Here is a 27,999-nt window from a genome sequence, read left to right on the forward strand (position 1 = left end):
CCGAGCTCATTTCAGGAATCAACCTGTTCGATTACAGGAATAACCTGTTCGATTTCAGCCTCAAATGACGAGCTTTAACACATTTTTCACGATAATCCGAGTTTCGGCGAATGCTGGTGTGTGGCACACCGGCACCCTCAAATGTCTTCCGTTGGTGCTCGAACTTTGCGTGGCCGCTTTATCTGACATGATGAACTTTCGATGTGATTTCCGCAGAATTTTGTTTCGGGACCCCGGAATCCCGCCATCTCGTTTGTTTTTTATTTCATCGTTTCATAGCCCATTGTTTCATCTCATCGTTTCATAATTATCTTTTTATGTCATTTTTATATGTTATTCAAATTAAACGAGAAGAATTTTGAACAAACGTATGCAAATGACATAAAACGAGTCTGTAGCATGCAAGGTTTGCACCATTATACTTGAAACTATTGAAAATTGAGCCAATTAACCAACATCATTCATCTACTAATCTACCCATCTACCTTTCCATGGTCGATAATTAAATTTACCCACTAGTTTTACTTGCCTATTTTTGTTGGTCGTAAAATATCTAAAATCTGTCGGTAATTGATTTTACCGACTCATTTTTTTCATTACCAACCACTTTTTCCGACAGTATTTACCGGCATTCTTGTAGTGTGCACATTCTTCATCCCGGTCCAGCCTCACGCACCTACTCATAATCTTTTGCTATACTATTCATATACTACAATTTTGCTGACATTTTTCGTAAACTTCATCTTATGCACTTGATAGCATTTCTTAAACACATAACATGATAACAAAAGAGTCTAGTAGCTAGTGTTTAATTTCGAAATCAAATTACTATGCACATTGAGAGTCAATACTGTTAATGGGTTCAAACCGCGAAAAATCTACTAGTTCATCGTCTCAAACTATTCCTGATAGCTCCTTCCTCACTATCACATAGCAATGATTTATGCTTAGAAGGTCGTGTGGATCGTGCTGAACCCGTTTTTGGAGTCGAGTTTGATGATTTAGTCTTCTTCCGCTTCTGTTTCTTTGAATTATTGCTACTTGGTGTGTTTGCAGGAGGGAAATTGCTCAACTTTGTTGATGATTGTTGTCGTCCCAAAAACTTGTGTTCAAAATCTACATCAAATCACCAAATTAATTAAAAGTTATGAGATCGGGTCATTACGGGTTTGGTTCAATTTACGTGCATTGTTTTATTGTGTTAGTTCAGATCAGGTCATTTTAAGTTGTTATCACTTATCATGGCCTCATGGGACATCCAATTCTCAATTGGGTAATTTGGAGGTCATTTTAAGTCGTTATGACAGATCGATTGACTTTTTTTTATAGAACCCCAAATGGTACTTACTTCATAGATAAACGATCCAAAACAATAACATTACACACGGTTCGAGGCATGTCACACCACCAAAAGCCTTCTATCTAGACGATTGACTTTTTGTTTAAAGTTAAGTCATTTTGGTTAAGGCTATGAATAGTTACAAGTTAGGACACCTTTCTTTACGGCTGAAGAAAAAAAAAGTAGTTGGGGATAGATCATATGGCCACAAAATTACACATTGTCTTAATAATCTATTTAACAATAATGAATATTCCTTTCGTCCATGTTAATTTTGTACGTTTATTTTTTTTTAAATAAAGACTAAGATGTGAGAGATTTGTTTTTAGAAATACAAAAAGTGAAAAAGCAACTTAAATATGTGAATAATTAACAACTTTTACAAACTGAGAAAGGAAAAAGAAACAAATACCCGAGACACCGAAATAAAAAGAACATACAAAAATGATTGGGACAGAGAACTATTAATATTCAAGAATGCGTAGTTGTTAATCGCACTTTTTTATTAGGGGACGGAAATTGTCTTACTTAAATGACGAAAAATCACACTTTAATTTGTTAGATGCAAACCACTCTTTCTTTACAAGGTAATCAAGCCAAAGTATATATAGTCAATTATTAGCTTGACATGGACAAATAAATTTGGTCCCTTAAGTATCAACCCGTGACATGTAAGCCAAGTGCACCTCCTCACATTTGAAGGCAAAGAATCCTTTAGTCTTTTCGGACAATAATAGGGCGTTATTAGATGATACCCAATTTCGATATCACCCTCTCACACATCCGTATATAGGTCCATCATTTAAGTGATCTTCTACAATCCTAGGTACATATTACATGTGAGAGGTTGATATTGAAATTGAGTACCAACCAATGACGTCGTCTAATTTTCCTTTTTTAAAATTTTGTAAATTAAATATTTGATAAGATGACCATGTGAAATGGTCTATGCCATAACTCTACATGAATGTATGTGTCTAAAGGAAATGCTCAAGTAGGACCAACCAACATATTTTATTTGAGAATTTGAATGAAGCTATATGATTGCACGTTTGTTATCCCTATTGAACAAATCTTTTGGTTGAGATTCCCTATTTCAAAATGAATGATTGAATGGTAGATGAAAAGTTGTATATTGCAATTGTCCAATGTAGGTTTTAAATCGAGTTGGTCTTTTGAAAAACGGTTTCAGAATAAATTTATGAAAACATATATCAAATCGAAGAATTACTACGAGTTTTAATTTGTCAAGCAAAACTTGACACTATCAATCATGCACTATAGGCTAGTGACGGAATTAAAGGGGGTTAATCGGGACGTTCGTGTCCGCTGAACAATATAAAATTTGAGAAATACTCCGTAAAATATATACCTTGAGATGACCATGTTGGATCTCCTGAACCACCAATGCTACCAATAGACGTCAATGCTACATCCGAACCGGATTTGAAATCACTCATCTGGATTATCCAAACACGAAAATAAGTTTTATTTTCACGTTTATAACGGTCTTAATAAAGACTTATTACCGTAACATTATAACAAAACATATTTACAATAATGACGTACCCAACTAGGAGCTGTACCATCTGGACCATCCCAACCTATGTGAGCCACATGCTTTACATCTGTTGGTAACCCAATTTCCATCTCACGCTCTTTTACCTCTGCACAAATATTTCAAGTTATTATCATTGGGTATTCGGTTAAAACACGGGTCGAGTCTAACACGGATTTTAATAAGAGACAGTGGCGGAATTAGAGGGCTAGCAGAGTAACACCACCCCCTTAAAGATAAGAAATGAAAAATTCATATTATCTTGATAAAATTCTTTTTTTTTTTTTTTTTTTTGCAAGTTTACCCTATTTTATTACATTATTAATTCAGCCCGAATAAATGGGTTGTCCCGTTCATAAACAGTTATACCAAATATACCAATTTCTAGCTTTCCATTTCATATGAGGGGCGGACTCAGGATTTATATTATAGGTGCGTGTGCACCCACGATATACATTTAATTCAAGAATTGAATAAAAAAAAGTTGTAACTTACCAACAAATAAATGTGAGATGTATTTGAATGATCCTTTGCAAATGCCTTTAATCTTGGTTGCCATTATTGATTTATTGCTACTAAAAACCTTGGTTGAAGGGTCTATGTAGTGACCCTTAAAGATGTGAATAAACCACAAGACAACTTTTCTTAAACCTGAAGAAAATATAGAGCAACAAAAGTATGCTTTAGAAACAATTTAACAACAAAACAAGTGTTACTCACTTCGTCCGAATTATTTGTTTACCTTTCTGATTCTTTCTAAGCGGTATTTTAATCAAAGGTACAGAAATGATCGAGACGAAGGGAAAATGAATGATAAGAAATGCCAAAAAGGTACATAAAAAGATGATGAATGACCCAAAAATTGAAAAAGCTCTCTTGTTGAATGAGGTTTGGTATATAGTTTAAACTATGTTATATGAGAACTTTTCATATCAAACAGCTTGCATGAATGAAAAAACAAAAAGAAAAGGACATACATGTAATAACTTTCAAAAAGAGCATAGAATAAATTAATTAAATAATCAAATAAACTAATTACCTTTTAATTTCCCTCAAAAAGTATGAAGATTATTCACTAATTAATGTAAGAAATTATGTTTTTTTGGGGTGTGGGAGTGTGATGAATCAAACAAGAAGAAGAGTGTAATTGTGTAAGACAAAATTTAGACAAGGAGAAATAAAAAATTAAATGGTGTGTATTTTGATGTGAAATGGGACAAATTTGGGGGTTGGAAATTAATGTTTGGTGATTTTTTTGAAGGTTTAGAGAAGGAGATATTGGGGGATAATAGAGACTATCAAAGAGGAAGGTAGGAGTGGTGGAGAAGCATAATTGAGTTTCTCAAATGGGAAGAAGGTAGGACTAATGAGGGGGTTTTAAGGAGAAAAAATTTGAAGAAATTTTTAGTCAATTTCATAAAATATTCTTAGTTGTTTGGTGTACTATCACTAATATATGATTTGATTAGAGGAATATGGCATGGGTTTGGCTACCATGTGAATGGATAACTTCTTAGTCTCAGGTTCGAACTCTGATAATTAGTTAAAGAGTTTGCGTTTTTTAAGTATAGAGACACTTGACTTAATATGTACTCCGTATATACAAGCTATTATGTGTATTTGAGCGTTTATTATTGCACCTATAAAGACAACGATAGGTAAAAGTAGTTTTTTAATCGGGACTATGACCAGTGTTGATACCAACTGATTTCAAATTACTTGGACCATACACGTCACAAACGGTTAAAGATGAAACAAGAATTTAAGCATGTCCAGTACGATATTACTACGTTCATTTAATCACACATGCTCTTTCACGTTATCATTCTCCTAAGTTCATAGAATATTTGATTCCAAAATATAGTTAAAAGTTAATATTAACCTACATTTCAAAATGTTTTCCTTTTTTTTGAAAACTACACACATATATAATTGTAGAATTATATTGTTTTTCTTAGTTGTTCAGTTGTTAGTGGTGGAGTTAGGGAAGTTAGCTGGGGCATTCGCTTCTCCGGCGGTTGAAAATTTCGAAGTTTTTAGAAAAAAAAAAATCGATTTTTTTAGATCCTTGTAAACCAATACACGTTCATCCTCACTAAAGGGTCAAATCCTGACTCCGACACAAAAGAACAATAATAATATTAGCAAAAAAAAGTGCAAGTTGGGAACTAATGACTTATGTTCTGTTTAGTACTACATTAATGTTATAGGATAGATACATCTGATTTAATTTCTGAATATCTTAATGAGTAAGCTAATTAATTTCTGTGGTGTGAACATTAATTATGTGTAAGGAATGCAATTACTATGCTTAACAATAAGTTGGTAAAGTTCATTAATTTCCATTACCAATAATGTGTTTACTTACATTTACTTTGAAAACAATCTCCGCGTACTATGCATGAATTACTATAATTATAACAACAATGCATTCAAACCTAATCATCTTTTCTTTAACTTTTTTATTTCTCGTAAATTGTAAATTATAGAGTAAGATCGTTTCACATTGTGACACGGTTTTGTAAGTTGGTTATCCGTCATTTATTACTGTTAGGGTGCAAAGCCTTACCCCCACATCGGTAGAATAAAGATGGAAGATCATCTTTATAAAGGTTCACAAAATATAATAGTACGAGGTCTTTTGGGAATGAGCTCAAAAGTAAATCCTTGAAGGCTTGACCCAAAGCGGACAATATCGTACTATTATGGTCTGTGGACACAGATGCAGTAGAGGCCCAACACGAGGATATTCACGCTTCCGCACAACAAGTGGTATCAGAACCCAGGGTTCTACTTGGGCTAGACACGGAGATTCATCAGTAGGTCTAAGACTTGAAGTTGTACACTGTAAGGCATGGAACTCCTAGCTCGGGGTGATTCCTTGAGCGAGCCCTACCGTACTATTATGGTATGTGGACACAGATGCACACAACAAGTTGTACACTGTAAGGCATGAAACTCCTAGCTCGAGGTGAGTCCTTGAGCAAGCCCGATCCAGGATTAAATGGATGAAAGGCGTCAAGTGAGCTATAAAGGCCTTTAGGGATTCGAACTTGGGACCTATCGTCCACTATACCTTTATCCTAACCATTAGGTTAAGATAATTTCGATCTCTTACGTACTGTAAGATGGTCTTACACAATAATTACTTATTACAGAGAAAAGGGAGAGGGGACAAGGTGGGGCACCCCCATGTGCTTCACAGGCCACTCACCTGTTCATGGGCATTTTGTGAGAGTAAACGGTACCCGTCGCAAACCTCCGTCACAAATGAGAATTTGTGTACTTATTAATGCATACACAACATATTCCACAAGCGTATATTGTGCGCATATACATGTTTGAAATATAAAGGTAAACTCTATCTTAATTCCTACGGGGTACGTGACACTCACTTTAATTCATGAGACAACAGTCACGTTTCAAAATTCTACTACTTATGAATATGTGAATGCAGTGGTGGAGCTAGGGGCCTAGCAGGGGCGGTCGCCCGCCTCCTTGACGGATGAAATTTTCGAAGTTTTTAGTTAGATTTTTCGAAAAAATTTCGACTGTAACTTATGAAATTAGTCGTTTGCCCCCCTAAAATTTTTCGCTCCCTAAGTTCAAATCCTGCCTCCGTCACTGTGTGAATGTAACGTTTAGTCTGAATTGGAGGAAGTATGAGCGGATCAGTATAGTACAACAATTTAAATGAATGTCAATAATTAAGTTGTTTTGATATCATTTTCTTTGATGATTTTGTAGTTCATCAATCAATTGGATTAAACCCTAACTTTTTATTAATTAGTTTATCAGTCATTTTAGTGTACTAATATGGTTTTTCTTGCTAATTACTCTATTTATGTTTTATTATTACTATTTCTACTATTTCAAAAGCGCGTAAGACAGAAGGATCTAAGCAATTTCTAATGATGTCGAAATTTTCTTATAAGTTATAACGTTTTTTGTCAAATCAATTAAGAAAGCAACAAGTTATGGAGAATTCAGCTATCATAGATTCCTTTTTATATTATTTTTAACTCTAGATTCCAGGTGTACCTTATAGGTTACATTTACAATTATAAAAAAAAAATAGGAATTTTTGTATACGTATCAAATTAATTGAGTATTTGAGTGGTGTCATTATATATTGTAGGAATTTTGCTGAGGTCATATGATTATATTAATTATTTTGGTGGAAAAAAGTCGTATTAGCAAATTTGATAGAATGAAATGAAATTCTAACTTGACTGCAAATGTTGGACATGACATGTTTTCAGAATATCCGATACAATTACTTTTCGCAAAGTTTTCAATTTTTTGTCTAAAATCAAGTATCGATGTATCGTATTTACGCCAGATATTATATTCACCAAAGGTATATACATTATACTTCGTGTCTTCGTGTCCTTTTATAAAGGTTGAATTATAGAAAGGTTAATTAGAAAAATCTAGGGTTTTATATAATTATATAATTATAGAAATATAAGTTCTCCCAAGTCCCAAATCTCCTAATTTTATAAAGCATATATATTCATCTACGTATATACCACCACGTTTAATTTGTCTCAGTTTCGATCACTAGTAATCGACAGTCTTTTTCTACAAAAAAAATTTAAACAATGATAACTTTTGATCGCGATCGAGGGGATGATATTAACGAGAAATTATTGCAAACTTTTGCTGGCATGAGCTAAAGAAAGGATTGGATGCACGTTTAACCTAATCTTAATATGGATATGATTATATATTTATATGAATCAAATTGCTTGTACATAGTATTGTACCTATTTGCTTTTGTTTTGTATCACCAGAAATTAAAATATGTATGTCAGTAGATGTGCGACACCAATTAAAACCATGTTAACCACCCGTCTCTCATTTTATTATATGGAGTTAATATGTGTTTTTTTGTTGTTGGTGAGATTGTCCAATTAATTTGGGATGTCCTTAGTAGATAACATGGACCATATCTTAATCATTGATGTTCATGTTTTAAGTTAGTGGATAATAACTCATTAAAGATCTAGGGAGCTCATTGTTTAACTCTATCAATTTTTTTATGACATGAAAACCTATAACCGCTACCTTCGTTACATGTTACTATTAGATAAACTCCCGAGTATATATGCTGGAATGAAAATCACGTATAAGATATCCCAGGTTAATCACCTCTTTGTACCAGGTGACATGCTCGAAGTTTAAAAGACATAACCTCAAGCTATAAATAACCCCCACAAGATTGTTGTTGATAGTGATCCGAATTCCTAGCCGGCTCAAATTCAGACTCGACCAATATTATATGATCTTCAAGTATATGCATGTATTATGCATAACACAAAGTATTATATATAGGACAATCTTATTCTCTACTCTAATTATAACAAGCCCAAACTATATAAATAGTAGTAATAACTAACTTTTAAATTTCATTTTGGCAACCCTATATATATATATTTAATGATTGGAACCAACGTATTTAAATAGGTCAGTCGTAACTCGTAATTATAAAATATTGAACCATTGTTCATTGAGTTCGATTTTACCGCAAGACTATCTTATAGGAGAGTTATTGTATGTATAAATACTTGTAAAACAACACCACAAAACAAAAATTTACATGAAAAAATCATCCATATAGTACAGAAAACAGAGCAAAAAATCTCTATAAATAGATGTACAAAATCTAATAATGTAGCCTTATTTCCCCCCAAAACAAAATTAAATCAATTTTAATAATTTTCAAATATTTAAGTTTCCTTCTTTTTTTACCTAGACCAATTGAGGTAAAATGACATTGATCAATAAAGGAAGGAGAAGAACAACAATAAGGATAATAAATGCCAAAATTGCAATACAATACCATTTCCTAGAGCTCTTTTGGTACTCCCTAGCTTCAACAAGTTGATCAGTTCCGCGCCTCACGAACGAGCTAGCGTGCGCGACATGGCTCTCAATATTGTTTAGTTGTTGGCCTTGTGCCTCAACCAGGGCCGCCATGTCTAAGAAAACTTGATGGAGCTCAATAAGGTTCTTCTCGATTTCCTTAACCGAGTCATGCCTCTCTTGGAGCTCTGAAATCGTGTCCATTATTTGACCTCTCCCTTGATCTTGGATCGCCTTTTGGAGGAAATTCTCACTCTCCCCGCTTGCTATTAAGTTCTCGATCATTGCCTCGTCTGCCTTCTCCCCCGTTATAGTGAAATACCTATACAAATGAATAGAATGAAACCCTTACGAATTAGCATTGCACTACCCGAGATATTACAAGAGATGAATATTAGAAGACGATATAATATACGAGTATTTCTTCAGGGACTCATCTTAATTCTCGTGCTTTTTCTAAAACGACTTATAAAATGAAACAGACGGAATCTCTCTAAGAGTACCTTCTTTCCATGGTCTCCTTATACTCTGCCTGCATTTTGGCCCTTAATGCTTGGAACTCGTCCATCATGTCCTTAAGCTTTTTCCCTAACCCGCTTACCACGCCTGTACGGGTCCGGTCAGCAGAGGATCCGGGCCCACAACCAGGGACATTTCGACTCGAGGCATTAGACTTGTCCAAGGCCTCTAGTTTACCCTTGATCACCTTGACCTTTTTCAGGACTAGGGACACATCCGCGTCCATTCTACTACGAAGGTCCTTCATGGTTTTGGCATTATGTACAGTCCTCGCTTCTTCATTCGAGTCCTGAAGCCTCTTATAGAACTTCTCGACCTCTTTCATGTCTGATTTGACATTCTCAACGTCCTCGAAGAACTTGTCGAGGTTCATCCCTTCGCTTCCACCCGCTTCCAAGTCTCCATTGAAACCTGGTTCCGAGAACTTCTTAAACGAGCTTGAGAATAGGTCATTCATCTTGATATTTTTATTTGTTTATTTCTTTTACCTTTGATCGAGTTATAAATTTTACAGAGGTAAAACAAATGAAGTTTTATCACAAAATCGCCATTTTTGGTATTTTTGCTATAATGTAGACAATGAAGGGGATAACAAGAGTTTGATCAAAGGAGATGGAAAAAAAAGGTAAATTTTTTTTGGAGGAAAAATAGATGGTAAAAGATCTTTTGTCAATAAACAAAAGATGAGGTAAATAATTTTACCATGTTAATGTTTTGTTTTTTGGGGGATATTTGGAGGATAGTGAGGACACATTGTTTTGGAGGTTTGTAATCAATAGGTGTTTGAGGCCAGAAAATTTGTTTGCCAAAAAAACAAAATTAATAATCTAAAATAAACACTCCTTAATTAGGCTACTTACATAACATCTATAAAAAAAATAGGCTTCTTAATTACATAAATACAAAATACTACCTTTATCCAATAAAAATAGATAATGATAAGTAGAGATACAATCTAAAATTTATCCTATTTAATTTATGAAATTACCATCATTTTGGCCAAAAAAAAATTATTGTTACTGTACATATGTCAAACTTAATATCGTTTCACTGCCAAAGTAAATGCATACAATATAAACTAGACGATGTGAAAAACGGGAACAATAAAATATCAAAATTAAAACAAAGACTCAAAGTTCAGAAGTAAAGTAACGAGAAATTTACTTCAGGACCAGCTTCTTTCGAACATGTTAGATCTACAGGAGAGCACCATCCTAACCTTAGTGTGGAGAGTAATTAAGTGATGGTTCAGGTATCCTGAGCAGAATAAAGATTGACCTAACGAGGCCAGACTTGACCATAGACGTCCTTTTGCCGATATTGACGATCCCAGGACCATGGAACATCTGACCATTACATAAAAAATAAGTCCGTTAGGAAACGGCCTCAAGAAAAAGCCTCCCTGTATCAATCCACGACTCGGATTGTATACAACTAGTCAAATGCGGAGTATAAGCTATTAAAATGGCTAGGGCAAAAGAGACAACTGACCTTGAGCGGAGTACAATTGTGGAGGAAGTTCGTAAGGCACTGGCAAACGGACAATTTCAGAATCAGACTCGTCGCCTCCTTCGCCCCGCCAGGTCAAGGTTACAAGTTTTGTCTTCCGTAACCCAGACCCATTAGTCGATCCGTTTTTGTCCTTCAAGACATTCTTCAATCAGAATACAGGCTAACCAAATCAAGAGGATCGAGTGGTTTACAACTTAACATAACAGAACAAAAATAGTACCTTCAGAGAATTCATATCATCCGTGCAAGAAAATTCATGGCGGCTTCTGACAACACCAGGCAGAAACAACACACCCAGCTGGTTCATTTACAAGAAATGCGTATGCGATTAGTTTTTCATATCAAGTCTTGTTTTTTTCATACAAAATAAATCAGATAAGATTTTTCCATGTGTGTCACAATAAAGTCAATTAACACACACAGTGAGTCGTAAAAGAGCCAGGGGATAATCTATTTGCCTAGGATGCTGTTGAATCATCACACCTGAGCTATTTACAAATATACAGGATTGTCCAAGTTATATACCCTAACCTTTATCTTAAAGTGAATCAGATATTCAGATTGTCTGAAAATTTGATAAAATTTGGGCGTACTTTGCAGAACTCCATCTGTCTACGCTTATGAAGTTATGATTGTCTGAAATTTTGATAAAATACCTCATAGGAACGAATCATCAACTGAGAACCGTTCTTTTGCAGGGCTCCCCACGCAGCTTTGCTTAGATTTGATGAAGTCAGCAAGAACCAACTATTTTTTAAAAATGACATACACAATAGACAAGACTAATGAGAATCCTTATGGTATGCAATGCTTGATAGCATCTGCATCATCAAAATGGAAATGCTTAATAAGAACACTTACGCAAGATTTTGGCCATTATAACGAACAAATGTCTTTATATGAGGCATTGCGCGGCTGCATATATACGAAGAATCGAACTATCAGTGTCAATTGTCAACAATTTACAAAATAAGTAGGAAATTAGAACGTGCTCCATACTGTAATATTGGGAGTCCAGATGTCAAACTATTGACCACGAAAGGTAGCTTAGTGAGTAGTCAGTGACTTATGATCAAACTCCCTTAAACAAGTTCTCTTAAAACTTTGAAAGGTAACTTAACAAGTAGTCGAAAACTACATGTAACATCATTGTAATTTAGAGAATCCAAGTTGATTTTGGCGGTATTTCACAGAAAGAAGATTGCATATAAGACGGTCAAGACAAGTACATAATAGATGGTTCTTCACAGAGCCACAGAACTTTCTGAAGGTGCTTTGCAATTTTTGCCAAAGCTCGGAAAACGATGGTCACACTGACTGATATTTTCTAAGCACGTTTTCTATAGAACAGTAGAAGTTGCAAGGAAGCTCCCCTGCCCAAGCTTATCATAAGAAAATTCAGACTTCAAAGAATACATTGAAAGGTTACTAATAAATATATATATGATGAACTTACCAACGGCCAGAGTGTGTAGCCTTCCACTTTGCCCAGTATTTCTTCAGGAATTCTTTCTCCACATTTTTAATTGGACTTGGAATAGCATTTCCTGCTGCATACCCCTAAGACAAATCATGCAAACCAATGCATAGTCAATTATACGTCATAAATGAATCAGTGTACACAAAAAACAACAGCCAATACTGATATTTCTAACTTGCAGGGTATTGCAGCTAACAAGGAAAAGAAATCAATTGTTCAACTAAAAATGTGAAACCATGGAATCAATAAACATTTAGGAAAACAAAGAGAAAAAAGTGATGAGAAAGATTGCATATAAAAAAGTTAATGCCTACCTCAAGGGACCATCTGACATCTTCAACAGTAGGAAATATAATCAGCGGGTCTCCTGGGCCCAAAGGCGTTTTATCGGCTGCCATACCAGATGACATTGAAGATCTTAGCTCGGTCATCCACTTTTCATCCAGAGAACCAAGAGAGGAAAACTGGATCAAAGCATGTATATTAGTATCTCACAATTTCATCAGAACAATAAACAGCGAAGGAAACCAATCTTTCTTGGGGAAAAAACTGAAAACAACCAGAAGCTTGATAACCGACATGTATATGCAAGACTATAAATATCATCCTACACCAATTATCACATAAGCCATAACAAAGTCTTCCTACCAAAATAGAGTGATGAGGAATAGGAAACCCACAAATTGATGGCCTGGGTAGTCAAAACTCAAAAGTGATGAGAGACTTAAAACAGCAACTCATTCAGCATACTAACAGTCCTTTTGCTAATGTCATGTGTTTCCTCATATCAAAACAATACCCCCCTCCCCCTACATGTCACATTAAAATTCCACAAAGTTAAAAAGATTTGGAGGAAAAAAACACCAAGACAATACCCCCCTCCCCTTTCCGCCTATTTTTGTATCCAAACAATGCCTTGACCCTTTCCTCATATCTTGTTACTCGTAGCCATCTTCTCAAAATGTCAGAGTGACCTACACAAGAATGATGCCAGTTCCTAAAATGTAGATGCAGCAAACACAGCTCTGATTTTTCGGCATACCATCCGCTCCAAACCAGCATTTTCTGTTACTCTCAGCTGCATATCCCGTCATACCACGACAATAATGCAATTGAATTTTGATCTTGAATAGTCAGCGAGTTTGAAGGCGTTTTTTAAGCGGGGTTGAATTTTGATCTTTAAAAGAGGTTTCTTTTTTTAAAAAAAAAAAAGAAAAAAATATCTTACAACTGAAGATTGTATGAAGAAAAAATCTAGTAGCACAGAAGCAACTGAAGTAAGGGAATTAAATCCTCAAATCTTATGTCTCCATATCCAATATTTTATACCAATTCCTGAAGCTCGTTCAGCAAATCACAACGTGACGCTCAACTGTGTTGAATAATGTATAATAGGACAAATTCTCAAAGTGGCACTCTCCTTATAAAGCAAAGGAATCACCAGTATACTGAATGTGACCACATCAAGTATAAAACCGTATAAGAAGTTGGCTGAAAAGTGAAATGGCTTCAGATACCTGATAAATTAGAGGTGATCTCTTAAATTCTTTATCAAAAGTACATTGTTCCAGTACAGAGCGCAGCTTCATGTGACCCCACTTCCTTAAATTAGGTCCCGTATGGTATCCAGGAACAGATGCAATCAATCTAACCTGCAAGATACATCAAAATGTTTACCAGCTTCATTAGCTATCATATTTTGCAATTGTGAGGGTATAAAAACTAACCAACATTTTGATTTTAATTCCTTACTAAAGTATTTTTTACTCGACTGGACAGAGTATTATCAACACTACCATGGCAATAGTGATGACTAAAACAACACAATAAACAAATGAAACCATCATCTTCCACAAATAAGGCCGCCACAATTCCGAAATTTGTCTCCAAAAAGAACCAAGTACTACAGCTGTAAGATCTACGAGGAGTCTTAAAGGGTACAAATTGATGTATCTTATTCACCTGTAAACGACTAAGCAATTCCCAATTGATATAATACGAAAACAGGAAAGAAAAGCACAAAAAATTTGAAAAAACACAAAACAATAAAATATGAAAGATCAGACAATGAAGAACATTAGAAGTAAGAAGATTGTCCCAAAAAAAAACGTGGATTACAGATCCAAAATAGCACTTTTTGCAGAGAGAGTAACATTCAGTGGCAAATTAACTAGTTTATGAAAAATGTGATTGATTACCAGAAAAAGTCTGAAGACTGCATCAATCATTATTTTCTTATTTTTAGCAGAAAACGTGGTTATCAGCATTATAAATTAATTAAATGCTGGCTTTACAGGCTGATACAATGCAGAAGCGAAACCAACCTTTCTTAGCAGCAGAAAAATGTGAAACATAGAGTATACATATATGTACATACTCCACAAGCTAGGAGTTCAATATATCCAAGGAGAAGCAACTATACCGTAGCAGCTCTATAATCAAACTTCTTAAAGAAGGAGGCATCAACTTTGTGTCTCCCAATGGCTGGCAAATTGGCACTGAATTCAGGAAACTACAATAGTATTAGAAGAAACCAGCAGGGATGCTAACATATTTAAACGCTTGCTCCAACTATGTGCCAAAGAAAAAGCTGGAGCAGATTCTGTCTACCCCAGCAGTCTAAAGTTTCTTCAAGCAAACAGTGCAACAGAAAAGCCAACAAGCTCATATGGTGCATTAGGCATTTTTCCATTAAACCGATATTACAATTAACATTGTCACTAGTACTTACCATAGAGAACCATCACAATGAACGAGAAAAACATACAACAGGTACAGATGCCTAACAATTTCATGTCACATCATCTACCTTGCGAATGGACTTGAAGAGTCTTTTACGAAATAAGTGAAGTAACTTCACATTGTCCTATAGAAGAGTTACTGTTATACGAAAAAGTAGCATTTTACTTTTAATCTGCCTGGCATGAAACAAAATTGCTCCAAGGAAAGAAAGTCACTCAAGGTAAACTTATTTTCTTTACTCTTCCTCTCTCTCATAGTAAAATGATGTAGCTTAATACTCCCGACTTTCTGAAGTTTTCTATGTCTCTAGATACAGAGATCAAAGTCCTTCTCGCAAGTCAATTACTCCCTCTATTTTTGCCAATGATCCCCATGGACCCACTTTTTCCCTCACAAAAAGTGGACCATTGGGGCTAATTATATATTAACATCATTATAGTTGCTAACTGTTACATGTTAAAAAGTTCTTATGCTTTGGGTTTTTGTTGTTGTCCGCATGTTTTTTTTAGTTTTTTACGCTGACTAATGGTTAATAAGAGGCAGCCGTGAATGTTTTTCATAAACAATGATGCACAGATTGCAAATATGGGCAAATAAACAAAAAAATGATATATCTGATTCCAGACATATGCACGTAACTATCCTGTTTCTTCGAGTGACTACCAGCTCGAACTAGCTGAAGCCAATATGAGATGATATACCCACTTGTGGCCTCATGTCAATTAGCTTAGCTAGCAAAGTCGCTGAGTGGTTGAGGACTCGAGGTGATATTCATGACTAGGATTCGAAAGCAAAACTGCATGTGTGGCTAAATGCCTCCATTACACCCCTCAGAAAAAGAAGTATACGACCGCTTACAAAGCATAAATACGTAATAGTGATGGTTACCTTTAAGGCCTGCAGATAACTAACAAGATCGCTTTCAAACTGTGATCCTTCACTAGCCTCATTCTGGTTTTTCCAAGGAAAATCTTGCATCCAAAGGCCTTGACTTTTGTTATTCCAGTCAACGTTAATCAAGTTTGCAGTATGCACAATCACCCTCACTCCACGCGGATACACAAGTAACATAGCCTTCGAATGGTGTGTCCCATATGAAATAGGTAGTGGTGGTTTATGCAAAATCCAGTGGCTAGGCTTGTTTCTCTACAAGAGTACCATTTGATCATAAGCTATTCAATGTACTAAATTAAGTATTTTGACAATGTTTACAAATGCAAATAGATAAAGAAGTCCACATTACAAACCTTCATGTAGTCAAGGGTACCATCACCTTCTCCATGAACAACTAGCACCTGAGGAACTTTCCTAAGCATTGGACATGCTATAGTGGAATCAGAACACAAGAAGCGAATGACCGAAGATGTCACAGATTTAGTATAAACAGAGAAAGACGGAGATCAAATAGGAAAAAACAATCATAGCACAGCACTATGGGAAACCAGCCCCAGGAGTTGCTGATCATGTTCTGGGGAGACAGTTATGAAAGAATTTCATGTGAGAGGCACACTTTTTCACTTTATAAAACAGATGAGGAGGAGAATAAACTCAAATAGAGAGTCAGGAGAATCACCTGAAAGTAACCAATCTAAGTCAACCATGTAATTTGAAAGGATGGCAACAAGAACATCCCCCTACAAACAAAAGAAAGCACGCAATTAGGCATATTAACTATGTAACATATTCTCAAACAAAAAATGTCACACTGGCCACTGTCATGTCTAAGTGTAAGAAGTGTATTACAACATCATCAGAAATATCATTGCCCCAATGCTTCAAAGGCTCTTGCCCATCACGAGGTAAGCATGGGCTCCATGTATGTTGATATTTAAAAATGGAAATAACACATCAGATCACAGATGATAACATTGAAATACTTAACTTCATTTTTACCAAATTAATCAAGATAAACAACATTTTCGATCCTTGTGCCAGAGGTTAAGCTTCACGCTTTATTGACTGTTGTTGAGAATATTACACAATTTACAGAGAGACTAGCCAACTAAAACAAAAAGTTCCCTAAAAATATTTGCTTTTTCAACAAGACACAGAGAAAGGTCAACATTTGCACTAATTATCTGGACTTAAAAGCATATTAAGCATGCTGATTCAAGTACTGTATTCGTGCAGATTGATCCCAGTGCAGGTGTGCAGCTTCAGAAAAACAAAAATAAGTGGCAGTATAAGCAACAAAATTACCTTAACAATATCATCTATTGAAACACATGAAGTGTTTGCCCATTCTGGAAGCCCTCTCACTTTCATAAGGCGGAAAGTCAAAGGTACTTTGTTGTCGGATATATTAAAGTCTCGAATAGCCTCCTCTCTGTTGCTGGATTCTGAAATATTTTGTTTTAATTCAGCATGCACATGCTTCTTAATCACTGAAGTTGTTTCTTTTACTTTTTTATCACTAGTATGTTGAACCTGTATAAAAAAAAGGACAGGTCAAATATGAAGGTAATAAAATTCGAAACATTTTCAACGTAGTTTCTCAATTTGCAGCCTATGTTGCCCAGACTTGTTTAGAAGTATTTGACATGGGTGCGTTTCCTGAGTCTATATGTCGGGCTCAGCTATTTTTTGGAAAAATATGCATATTTTGGCTTCAAATGAGGTGTCCACGTGTCATACCTTTATCCGAGTGTTGAATGCCAAGCACGGGTACGAAATGGTAATATGAAGACTCAGAGTAACAAAATTGCAGATACTCCAATTTTATACATTAAGTGTCTAGGTAGGACTTACTGCAGTCAATACTCTCCAATAAAGAGTTAAAGTAACAATATTTTAAACTTCTTTTGCACAGTTTGCAGCTTAGTATAAATATTTTCACCCAAAACTAACCACAATGAATTTTTCTAACCAGCACACGTAATACTTGGAGTCGAAAGGCACATTCATATCATACAATACTACAATACTTATTAGCTTAACGAAAGGAACCGCGGGATGGAACTAATAATGAGTATAGAAACAGGCCAGTGTAAGGAAGAAACGATAGATACAAAAAGAAAGGGGTGTCAAGTACTTATTTTATTCCAAACAGATACACACTTATAGTATTTCCTCTTTTTCCATTATCTTTCTTGCTAACACGACATGGATAGAGGAAATACAGAATGTGTCGATAAAGAAGGAAAAGGTACATTGGGGAGTACCATTAAGTGTTCCACTGAAGTTTCACAAGTCAATCCTTCTCGTATTCGCTTTTTGCCGATTTCAGCATTCACATGTTTATCACTGTTCCCTTCACTAACCATGTCTGAATACTTGCCATCTGCTAAAGCTAGATACTTGAAATGATAGCTTCCAGGTATCAATTCTACAATATCATTAACTTTAATGGTGGCTTTATCTCCGGCATTCAGTATTCTTCGTTGGCTGCCAGAATTGATCACAACTGGGTTCATTCCTCCCTGTCACACCATAAGCCCAAAGACCGAGTTCACTGAGTAACTATATTTTTAATGATTTAGTTATTCTTTTCATGAACACTGGCTTCCAATCCACGAAAACTGGAACTATGTAAGACACATGGACGCAGAGTCTTGTTACTCTTGTACCATAAGCAAACAAAATGTCCATGCAGATGACCAAATATAACGTTTAGATACTGATACGATATGCTATATGCGCATTTAACAGAGCATCTAACCGGCTAACTAAGCCCAACAACATTTCACACGGACGTCCCTTTTTTAAGAAATACTCAAGCCAGTCACAAGCTTTACAAGAACAGAAACACATGAACAAATATCTCCTTTAAATATTTGTTGTGTGGTATAAAAATGTAAGGCTATTGATCATTACATGCATATGGACTAACAATGCCGCAAAACGTTAGTTCATTACATTTACTTATAGGGCCACATTTGATCTTCAAAGAGCACATATTAATCAAAATAACCAAAAGCTAGACTTGACAGCAAAAAGCAACGATATTTGAGACAACCATTCTATTAAGGCGATGTTTTAACTCTGGTAACAACTAACAATCACCACTAATCACACTCGGACACTCAGTTTCCGGAACTTAACAAAATTTGAGGAAATACAAATACACAAGTATATAGTAAATACCTATAAACCTATGTTTCCATGATTCCATCACCACCAAATTACAACACTAGTGGATACAATCAACAGACGAAATCAGCAGGAATTTAACATGGAAAATGCATACAATCAACAGATGAAATCAGCACGAATTATCATCAGCTATGACACTCTATTTCCAGCAAAACTGCAGTAAATTATCGCAGCAATAGCATACAATCAACAGATGAAATCAGCAGGAATTTAACACGGAAAATGCATAAAATCAGCTACGACACTGTATTTCTAGCTAAAACTGCAGTAAACTAACACGGCAATTACAATACAATCAAATAGACAAAAAGTACACAAATTTAACATGGCAAATGCCTAAAATCAGCTACGACACTCTATTACTAGTAGAAACTGCATAAAATTAACACAGAAAATGCATAAAATCAAACTACGACGACTAACTTAAACTTCAAATGCAGAAAAATGCGTTAATCTGAGAAGTTTATAACAAGCAAATCAACAGAACTGTCATTACACAAGAAGTAGACAAAATCACAAGCTTTCGACTAAACGATCATCCTTAATGAGTCTGTAACAAATTAACAATCCATTTCTAGCAAAAACTGCAGGAATATAGCACAAGATACACAACAAATTCATAAAATTAAACAAAGATAAATTCAAACTCCAAAAACAAAACATGCATTAATCTAAGAAGCTTACCACAAGCAAATCAGCAGAACTGTCATTAACAGAAGACGCCGACAAAACGATATGCTTTCGACTGAGTCGCTTATCATTAACCGGAACATTATTCCTTCCAATCACATTTTCGCCTTCGAAAATCGGCAATTCCGGCAACAATTTCTCCTCCTTATTCAACGGGATCAAAACTCCTACCTTCATAAATTCACATTATTACAAATTAACCTTCAATCAACAGATGAAAAATCACAAAAATAATACTCAAAAAAAATAACGAGAAGAGATAGTGAAAACCTGAGAAGACGCCATTAATGGAGCTCTGAAAGCATGAATGGAAACCCTAGGAAAGTTAGTGAGAGATTGAGGAAGTGTAGAGAGAGAGTGGAAGTGACGGTGACGGTGACGGCGACGGTGATGGTGATGGAAGAAGCTTTGGGAAATGAGTGTTTCTTGGGTTTCGCGCCGTTTTAGTAACGGTTTGACGGCATGGCACCTCTATGTTAACGGTGGATGATCGGTGATACACTGATACTCTATAGTGAGTTTTGAGTTTTGAGTTTTGACCATCTTAAAAATAAAAATAAAAAAAAATAAAAAAATCGGCTATTACCAATTTCGTAATTATTCTCCTCAAACTCGCATTAAAAAATAATTAAATAAAATTGACTCGGAGCTAGTTTTGGTTCGTCCATCTGATTTTGAAGCGACTTAGAAAGGGGCGGAATGAGATGAGTTAACTCAAGACTCTCTCTAGCCTGATCTGGTGTTAAGAGTCTAGGCGGGTTTGGGGTTGGTCGGGGAAGGGTTTGAGGGAAAGCCAACCCTGAACCAGCTCGAGTCTGGTGGGGCAAGGCACGGGTTAAGCAAGTTGTGACTCGAAGGGAGCCTTGGTGCACCGGTTAAGGTGTTGCTTTGTGACCGTGAGGTCACGAGTTCAAGTCCTTGGAGCGGCCTCTTGCCAAAATGGCAAGGGAAGGCTTGCCTCAATTACACCTTTGTGGTGGGACCCTTCCCCGGACCCTCGCCTAGTAGGGACACCATCGTGCACCGGACTGCCCTTTTATACTTCCTCCATTCAACTCCATTCTACTACTTTCCTTTTTCACGTTTGCCAACGCGTGTTTTACGCGCTAAATATCATTAGCTACGTATTTGCAAAAATTATAAAAGTTAGATATTTTTAATGTACTCGTAAAGACGAATCAAACAAGATCCCACATAAATATATTTCTACTTACGTATCGAGAGAAAATCGAAATTGAATACACAATTGTGAATAGTTTACAAAAGTGAAATATGTAGAGTGGAGTTGAATGGAGGAAGTAGTTTGCAAAATGCGCAATTTTAGATTTTCGTTTTATTTTAAATCATCTAATGATAATACTCCATATTACTTGGAGTTATGTTATCCTGACCTGAACACATGAAATTTTGTGTTCCTACTCTTTTCGGACGTCGAGCTGATGTAATATTAACTTAGATCAAGGTGATTGCGACCAAAATAAAAACTGTAAGGACTAACATAGACAAACAATGCCCACATTAATCAAAAGGCATCTTTGGTTGTGTATCAAAGAAAAGGCAATATCTGTGAACAAAGGCAAAGCCTTTCATTCATCTCATAATACAATGTTCCTGCTGCTAACAATAACAGGACTCATTAATCGAAAATGAACCGAGAGTAGCCTCATATGAATCTATGTTGTAATAAATATCAAGTGATGAATAGAATGCAGGCCTAAGTGTAATGTATTTGGTTTCTCCTTCAAAATCGAAGACGTAAGGTCTTGTATTTGGACATATATCTATATTAGAGTTACAAGTATTTAGAAACTTCTCATATGATGAAAAAATCTGATCCCCGTTTCATGGATTTCCACGGAGAATCAAATGCAGGGCCTCAGAACAAAATTTGTCAGGATATTAATGTCGGCCAAACAACTCTGAGCTATCTATCTTCTACGCTTTGATTCTCTCCGCATCTCCGACATATAGCTCTCCATATTAGGTTTTAGCCATAGTTGCCTTTGAATAAGATCCTCCTTCCTGGTTTCATCTAAATACAGAAGACAAACCGGTAAAAATTAACATATACGAGTACTAAGCTGCACACAATGTAACGATATGATGATGCAGAAAATTTGTCACAGATAATCACAACCACATGTCAGATTATTATTCATGCTTTGGAATTCGGGAAGTATGGCATGAATGCCTTATCTCTGCGCCTTAGAGTGAACTTGTCCATGAAAAAAGTGCTATACGATTCCCTAAACGTTCTCCAGACTTTAATAAAATAGTTGCACCAGGTAAAAAAAAACATTTCGACTAGTGAGAAGTGACGAGTGACGACATGTAGTTAATCAGTTATTGGTAAGGCAATTTACAATCATGGCTTTTACAGGCTTGTGGGAACAACAGAACACATGCCTGGTTGTTGATGGAATATGTTTCACTACTTCAAAATCAATGGAATGGTAGGCATGTTAAGTGTAAACAGAAGAGCCTAGCATGCCGGACAACCAAACAAGGGAAGTGGTCATAATGGCACGAAAGAAACACGTGGAAATCAGGCAAGCTGTGCTTCGGAAATCTATTTGGAAATGTCCAGCCATTACTTATGGCGTTGCATTTGGATTACCACTTCAGTTTAAATGTCCAGTTAGTTGGCTTTTGTTGTTTTTTTCGTCATTCTACTGTTTCTTCAATTTCACCAACGTGCCTCATATGTTGAATTTCTGAAATAAAATACAATATGTTCGACTTTTCGCTTGCTGCATTAGTTAATTCATGTTGTTCGTGTCATGTTATTCTGCACTTTGATTAAGGAACTAAAATATCGCTCCCTCTTTCTCTATTCCCTTGCTCCTCTCTCGTGATTCTAATGGCCATTCCCTCTATCTCTCCTCCAATTCTCTCCTAATTCTGAAATCCCTCTAAATTAACTCTTATCTCCCTGTTACCATTACTATTACATTCTCTATCAGCCATCCTTCCAGAGATCACATATTTTACCCAAGATGATTTGGGAATGAAACAACAGATAGATCAATGTATAAAAATCGCTATAATAGTCAGAGAATTACCCATATTCTCCCATGCAGTAGCCGGCACACTAAGTGATCTTTTTGTAAGGTACGAGGCATCCTCCGAAGAATATGGAGCCTTTATCACTTTGTATCGCCAAAACCAGCCTCCATGCCATAGAAGAAGCTATCAAAATGTAAAGGAAAGGTTACCATCATGAAGATTAAACCAGACTACAGAACGCTAAACCTTATGTCAATGTGTGCTAACCTTGCATAAAGTGTATGGGAGAAGGACAAACTGAACACCAAGTAGACTCCATACAGAAGGTTTTTCGGCACCATTAATTTGTAAATCAAGCTCTTTGCTAAGATCCTCATCTACTTTTTTCCTGCACATATGCGATTATTCTCATGGTTGGTTAGGGCTTGGGCCAACAATTCAAGTATAATTTCAGAAACATAAGCAAACTATGGTACTTAGAGTCGATAACAAGATTCTGACACGAGTGGGTGTCATGTGATGAAGGTGGCTACCTTACAAAAAAGATCCTCGTATTTTACTTAAAATGAAGTTGCAATGTCTCACATAAAGTGTCTGAGTGTGGGACAAGGCCACATGGGTCCATGAGGTAATATAAAGATCTGAGTAACATAGTATGCAAATAAACATCAGGGGCGGGGGAATGAAAATAAAATGATAGAAATATTGCTCACTTATCCGTCTTGTTATTCTTTTTCCTATTTGTTACACCACCGGATCGTTCAAGCTCCAATGCCCGCAGCTTGTTTTTGTATGCAGGCGTCTTTTTAACCATCTCTACAGCCTGCAGGAATGGCCAATTACAGAAAACAAATAACACAAGTTAAAACGGTTTCGCAGTTACGAAGTTCATCAAAGCACACAATCTATCGCAACTTATAATGCCCATAGAATTGAAAATGGGCCTGCTAAGGTAACTCAAGGAAAGTCACTGTGGCTAGAAACCACATATACCAGTATACCACCATCAGAATCACACCTCAAAGGGAATCCAACAAGAGGGAGGAAAAATCAATTATGGCCTGCAACATGTTTAATTTATATGAAGGGGCATTGTTGAAGGAAGTAGGCCTGCTAAGAATGGTATTAGGGTATGTGGCCATTTTGTTTTGAGAGTCCGAAAAGAAATAAGGAAGAAGGAAGAAGGAAGAAATATATGCAGCCAGGTGAAAGCGTGAAACAAGCAGAAAGTAAGTCATATTGTTTCAGGAACACCCATGAATTCATGATCTGTCCATAATCAATCGGCATAAACAAAGAACCTTCCAAAAAGCTTCCCTCCTACAGACGACAAAGACGCTCTGAGTAGCCTCTGAGTCATTGAGATTAAGAAATATCAAAACAATGACACTATGATCTCAATTCTCTATCCTGAAATAAAATGTTCCAATCATCGATTCATGTGCTTTTCCAGTACTCTTTTATCTGACTTGCCGCGATTATATAATGTAATAATTAGGTAAAGTTGCATGTATAATATACCTGATTGTACCTTGTCCATTGATTCACATACTGAAACCCAGATAGAATAAGAAGAAGACCAATTAGAACAGCACGTGTATCCTGTGAAAACAGAGCAATGTCAGAAAATTTAAGGGAAACATATCTGGTCTATAAAGCAGTAGATATGTGGACAAAATCTGAAGAATGAAAAATAGTTCTCACAGTCTTGTGACCATAATAAGCTCGGTAATATCTGGCTGTATTATAGAACACCTACAACAATGAGCAATAGCATATTAGCATATAAATTAGATCAATGCCAGTATCCTAAGAATGTGAAAACTAAGGATGAGTTCTTGAGGAGATTCGCATAATGACTTCAGGTAATTGCACAGATTAATAATAAGATAACACACATGCTTTATTTTCAACGTATATATTGATGTTGCATTCGTTGTCCTGTAGATGGTTGTCCCGTTTTCAATTAAGGGTCAACTTGAAACAATCTCATTGTTATTGAAAGGGAAAAGCTTTGTGCTTTCACAAGAATGAAATGGGAGCCGCTTTATAAGAGCACTAGGAATGAAGAAAAGGAGCCTCTTTGGAGAAGAAGATGATAAATGACTCTCATGCTATATCACATACTATGTTGTTACAATTTGCGTCAATGTAGCGTTCTTCATATAATTTCCTTCTTGAGATGGAGCTATGTTTGAGGAAAAGCGATATGCTTCAAGGACATATTACTACTCCCTTCATCCCGTTTAGATAGTCCCGATTTTCAAAAATGAGCCCATTTCTCAAATCCGACCTCTATTCAAAGGAACAAGTGTAATGGAGGGGGTATTTTCTTAGTGAGAAAAAGAGACACATTACTTACCTCCTCTGGATGTTCTATGGCGTAATCATACTCTGCGCGGGTTTCATCATCCTTTAAGATCTGTTGAGAGTACCAAACATACATCAGAATCATTTCAGTCGGAATTTCAACAGCATCCCATTATACAGATAATTCACAATGGACCACAGTCATACGAAAAAAAAAAAAAAACATAAATTCAACATCAAGAGAGTATTATCATTGTCTTTTAACCACACCTTCGAACACTCACTGTCACCAACTTCACAACTAAAGATTTTAAACTAGTTGTCGAGCACGCCCATACATGAGATGAGCCACAAGTTGTCAAGTACCAGTCAGTCATATTGCCAAAAGAACAAACTTTAACGGACTCACTATCTGCCTAGCCACACCACCTCCTTTCCCAATTGATAATCAATCTCCTACTCATTGAACAGACTACACCGCCTCATGTCGTTAACAACTAAATCAAGCATTGTCAAGTTAGTAACATTTGGGTAGATCGACCACCCCATGACTAAAAGAATCCTATTTTTTTTTTTTTGCTTTTAGCCTGCAAAACTCGTAAAATCTCTAATTCTTTAAGCTCGTCGACCACTGAATTTTGAATTACACCACTTATTGGAATCCGTCTAAGAACAAATTTTTTCAATCATTTACATTTCCATTTTCATTCTGGAATCCACAACATGATGCATTGCCTCAACAACAAATTCAGCCATGTCCAACTTTCGACTTTATTGGATTAAAGTCGACCAAATATCGAATGCACCAGTAAATTATCCATTTTCCCTCCCCCTCCAAATCCCGCCACCCCCATTTTGCTATCCAAACAATGGAAATTGCTTCCCTCTAAATCCCTCTCCTCCCTTTCCTTCCAATTTCCAAATCCATCTATCCAAACAAGGCCTTAGCCTCCAATATTCGTAGAATCTCTAATTTTTTAAACCGGTACAAAATCCAATCCTCGATCAATTGGAATACACCCAAGAACACATTTTTCAATCATTTACATTTCCATTTTCATTCTGGCATTTACAATATGATAAATTGCCTAGAAAACAGATTCAACATGTCCAACTTTCGACTTTATTGGATTAAAGTCGGATTAAAGTCGACCAAATATCGAATGCACCAGTAAATTATCAGTCTTCTAAACACCTCAACTAAATAAAACATACCAAATTAAATTACATGGATTACCTCGTATGCATTTGCAATCTTTACAAACAATTTCTTCGATTCCGGATCAGGATTCTTGTCAGGATGACTACAAATCAAATTCAAACAAAAATTTAACAAATAAACATCAAATTAATCCAAATCAAAAACATACAATTTCATTTCAATTACTTACTGTTTCAACGACAGCTTGTAATACGCCTTCTTGATTTCCGACGCATTTGCACTTTGCGAAACCCTAAAAAAAAATCCCCAAATCAACAAAATCAAAATTAAATTAGATTAAGAAATTTAAAAAGAAATTAAAATAGGAGGGAAATTAATTAACCCGAGAAGATCGTAACAATCATCTTCATCACAGTATATAGAAATGGAAGGTTGGATAATGAGGAGGAAGACAGTAAGAATAATTACTGCGTAACACCGGATCTTTGCCGGTGACGCCATTGTTGTGTTTTTATGGTTTCTCTTTCTTCTCGGGAGTTTTAAGGAGTTGAATTACTTGATGTTTCACTTTTCACTCTATCAGCTTTTTCTTATTGGGTTAATTAATGTTCACCTCCACAAGAAACAACACAAATGGGGAGTGATAAGTTGATAACCGATAACGAGTTAAGTGGGTGTTTGGTTCACCCATTTTAGCTATAAAATATGAGTTTGGAATGAGTTAAATTCATATGTTTTCGGAAATTTTTCATGATATCCTTGAACTTTGGCAGATTATACATGGTACCCCTCTTTTTAACTTTTTACATATGATACCCTTGTATTTTATGTTTTTCTTTTCCAGAATACCCTTAACGACTTTTCGTTATAACACTGTTAGTTTACAAACACTTTACCATCCCTAATCTTCATCTTCTTGTTTTACCATCTTCAAGAAATCAAGCCTAATCTAACTCATCCCTTTTGCCACCACCATCACCCGCGACCCCCACAGCCACCACAGCCAACGACACAATCCAATCTCACCACCACCACTGATGACGCCACTTTGCTGCGCTCTCACTGGCGACGTGTCTCTCTCTCTTCTTTCTCTTGCCTCTTACCTTTCTCACTTCAATATTAGTAGCCTCAATTTTAATTCGTTAAACAAACGAGTAATAGCTAAGCTTTCCCAATGAAATACAACTATGGTGAACATTCTAAAACGAAATCAGGCATAATCAAGTAAGAACAAAATCTAGTGCAGACAATAAACAAGTAAGGGCACAAGAAAAATCAACAAGGAATGGCAAGAAAATAACACCAAATTCCTGAGAATAAAACCCGAGTTGGGGGCCGTTAAAACTCGCACTTTTAACCACCTTCTTCTAAATTCAAGATCAACCCAAATGAGTAAACACTAATCTGATCAAAACCCAAAACCCAAATTCCAAAATCACAAATTCAGGTCTTCATTGATCTCTTTCTCCTACATCGATCCTGATCAAGGTGTTCTTGAATTTGAGTAGAGATTAGAATCAGATTGAAACGAATAGCAGCTTTACGACGACGGAATATAACACAGTGTTAAATGTATGGTACTCCGATTACTGAACCGTCGACATGGTAGACGGCGTCTTTGACAAGAAGTCTAGGCGTATGCATCGCCGTGGTACGGTGGTTTTTTCGCTGGTTATTGCGGTGGTGGTGGTGGATGAGCAAGAAGAAGTGGTTGTAGTTGA

At 36.0% G+C, this 27,999-nt stretch overlaps 4 protein-coding genes across 5 annotated transcripts; all 4 read right to left on the reverse strand.

The window, feature by feature from the left end:
- Positions 1-726: 726 nt before the first annotated feature.
- On the reverse strand, positions 727-4,248 carry LOC141593007 (uncharacterized). 2 transcript variants are annotated; one of them, XM_074413929.1, is made up of 5 exons: positions 3,937-4,248; positions 3,393-3,548; positions 2,909-3,006; positions 2,712-2,799; positions 727-1,116 (listed from the first exon to the last, which is right to left on the reverse strand). In XM_074413929.1, the coding sequence occupies exons 2-5, from the start codon at positions 3,454-3,456 to the stop codon at positions 887-889; spliced, it is 480 nt and encodes a 159-aa protein (XP_074270030.1). In that variant the 5' UTR covers positions 3,457-3,548; positions 3,937-4,248; the 3' UTR covers positions 727-886. The 2 variants fall into 2 exon arrangements, with proteins under 2 accessions (XP_074270030.1, XP_074270031.1); XM_074413930.1 differs by lacking the exon at positions 3,937-4,248 and adding an exon at positions 3,640-3,848.
- Positions 4,249-8,494: 4,246 nt separating this feature from the next.
- LOC141593009 (syntaxin-125-like) lies at positions 8,495-10,054 on the reverse strand. Its single transcript, XM_074413932.1, has 2 exons — positions 9,269-10,054; positions 8,495-9,087 (listed from the first exon to the last, which is right to left on the reverse strand). The coding sequence occupies exons 1-2, from the start codon at positions 9,739-9,741 to the stop codon at positions 8,652-8,654; spliced, it is 909 nt and encodes a 302-aa protein (XP_074270033.1). The 5' UTR covers positions 9,742-10,054; the 3' UTR covers positions 8,495-8,651.
- Positions 10,055-10,178: 124 nt separating this feature from the next.
- LOC141593008 (tyrosyl-DNA phosphodiesterase 1) lies at positions 10,179-20,358 on the reverse strand. The gene is made up of 16 exons (XM_074413931.1): positions 20,071-20,358; positions 19,795-19,971; positions 18,180-18,437; positions 17,218-17,445; positions 16,592-16,652; positions 16,266-16,342; positions 15,907-16,164; positions 14,699-14,788; positions 13,794-13,928; positions 12,591-12,740; positions 12,253-12,356; positions 11,658-11,711; positions 11,453-11,543; positions 11,017-11,094; positions 10,776-10,926; positions 10,179-10,630 (listed from the first exon to the last, which is right to left on the reverse strand). The coding sequence occupies exons 1-16, from the start codon at positions 20,083-20,085 to the stop codon at positions 10,563-10,565; spliced, it is 1,995 nt and encodes a 664-aa protein (XP_074270032.1). The 5' UTR covers positions 20,086-20,358; the 3' UTR covers positions 10,179-10,562.
- A 1,009-nt stretch (positions 20,359-21,367) lies between these two features.
- On the reverse strand, positions 21,368-26,920 carry LOC141593010 (chaperone protein dnaJ 50). Its single transcript, XM_074413933.1, has 10 exons — positions 26,661-26,920; positions 26,508-26,570; positions 26,354-26,420; positions 25,169-25,228; positions 24,511-24,561; positions 24,328-24,408; positions 23,520-23,629; positions 23,074-23,194; positions 22,863-22,989; positions 21,368-21,832 (listed from the first exon to the last, which is right to left on the reverse strand). The coding sequence occupies exons 1-10, from the start codon at positions 26,777-26,779 to the stop codon at positions 21,729-21,731; spliced, it is 903 nt and encodes a 300-aa protein (XP_074270034.1). The 5' UTR covers positions 26,780-26,920; the 3' UTR covers positions 21,368-21,728.
- Positions 26,921-27,999: the final 1,079 nt, after the last annotated feature.

The sequence above is a fragment of the Silene latifolia genome, chromosome 7 (genome assembly GCF_048544455.1).
Source record: "Silene latifolia isolate original U9 population chromosome 7, ASM4854445v1, whole genome shotgun sequence".
Lineage (NCBI taxonomy): Eukaryota > Viridiplantae > Streptophyta > Magnoliopsida > Caryophyllales > Caryophyllaceae > Silene > Silene latifolia.

Bases quoted from the DNA above. Each gene is read 5' to 3' on its own strand.
- LOC141593008 (XM_074413931.1), bottom strand. The intron at 16,653-17,217 runs GTAATTTTGTTG...TTTTGTTTGTAG, and splicing joins CAATAGATGATATTGTTAAG to GGGGATGTTCTTGTTGCCAT. The intron at 14,789-15,906 runs GTAACCATCACT...ATACTATTGTAG, and splicing joins GTTATCTGCAGGCCTTAAAG to TTTCCTGAATTCAGTGCCAA.
- LOC141593007 (XM_074413929.1), bottom strand. From the start codon at position 3,456: ATGGCAACCAAGATTAAAGGCATTTGCAAAGGATCATTCAAATACATC. The intron at 3,007-3,392 runs GTAAGTTACAAC...ATATTTGTGCAG, and splicing joins CATCTCACATTTATTTGTTG to AGGTAAAAGAGCGTGAGATG. The intron at 2,800-2,908 runs GTACGTCATTAT...TGGATAATCCAG, and splicing joins ATGGTACAGCTCCTAGTTGG to ATGAGTGATTTCAAATCCGG.
- LOC141593010 (XM_074413933.1), bottom strand. From the start codon at position 26,779: ATGGCGTCACCGGCAAAGATCCGGTGTTACGCAGTAATTATTCTTACT. The intron at 25,229-26,353 runs GTAATCCATGTA...TACTCTCAACAG, and splicing joins AGATTGCAAATGCATACGAG to ATCTTAAAGGATGATGAAAC. The intron at 22,990-23,073 runs GTTAGCACACAT...ACATTTTGATAG, and splicing joins TCCCATACACTTTATGCAAG to CTTCTTCTATGGCATGGAGG.
- LOC141593009 (XM_074413932.1), bottom strand. From the start codon at position 9,741: ATGAATGACCTATTCTCAAGCTCGTTTAAGAAGTTCTCGGAACCAGGT. The intron at 9,088-9,268 runs GTACTCTTAGAG...TCATTTGTATAG, and splicing joins AAGGAGACCATGGAAAGAAG to GTATTTCACTATAACGGGGG.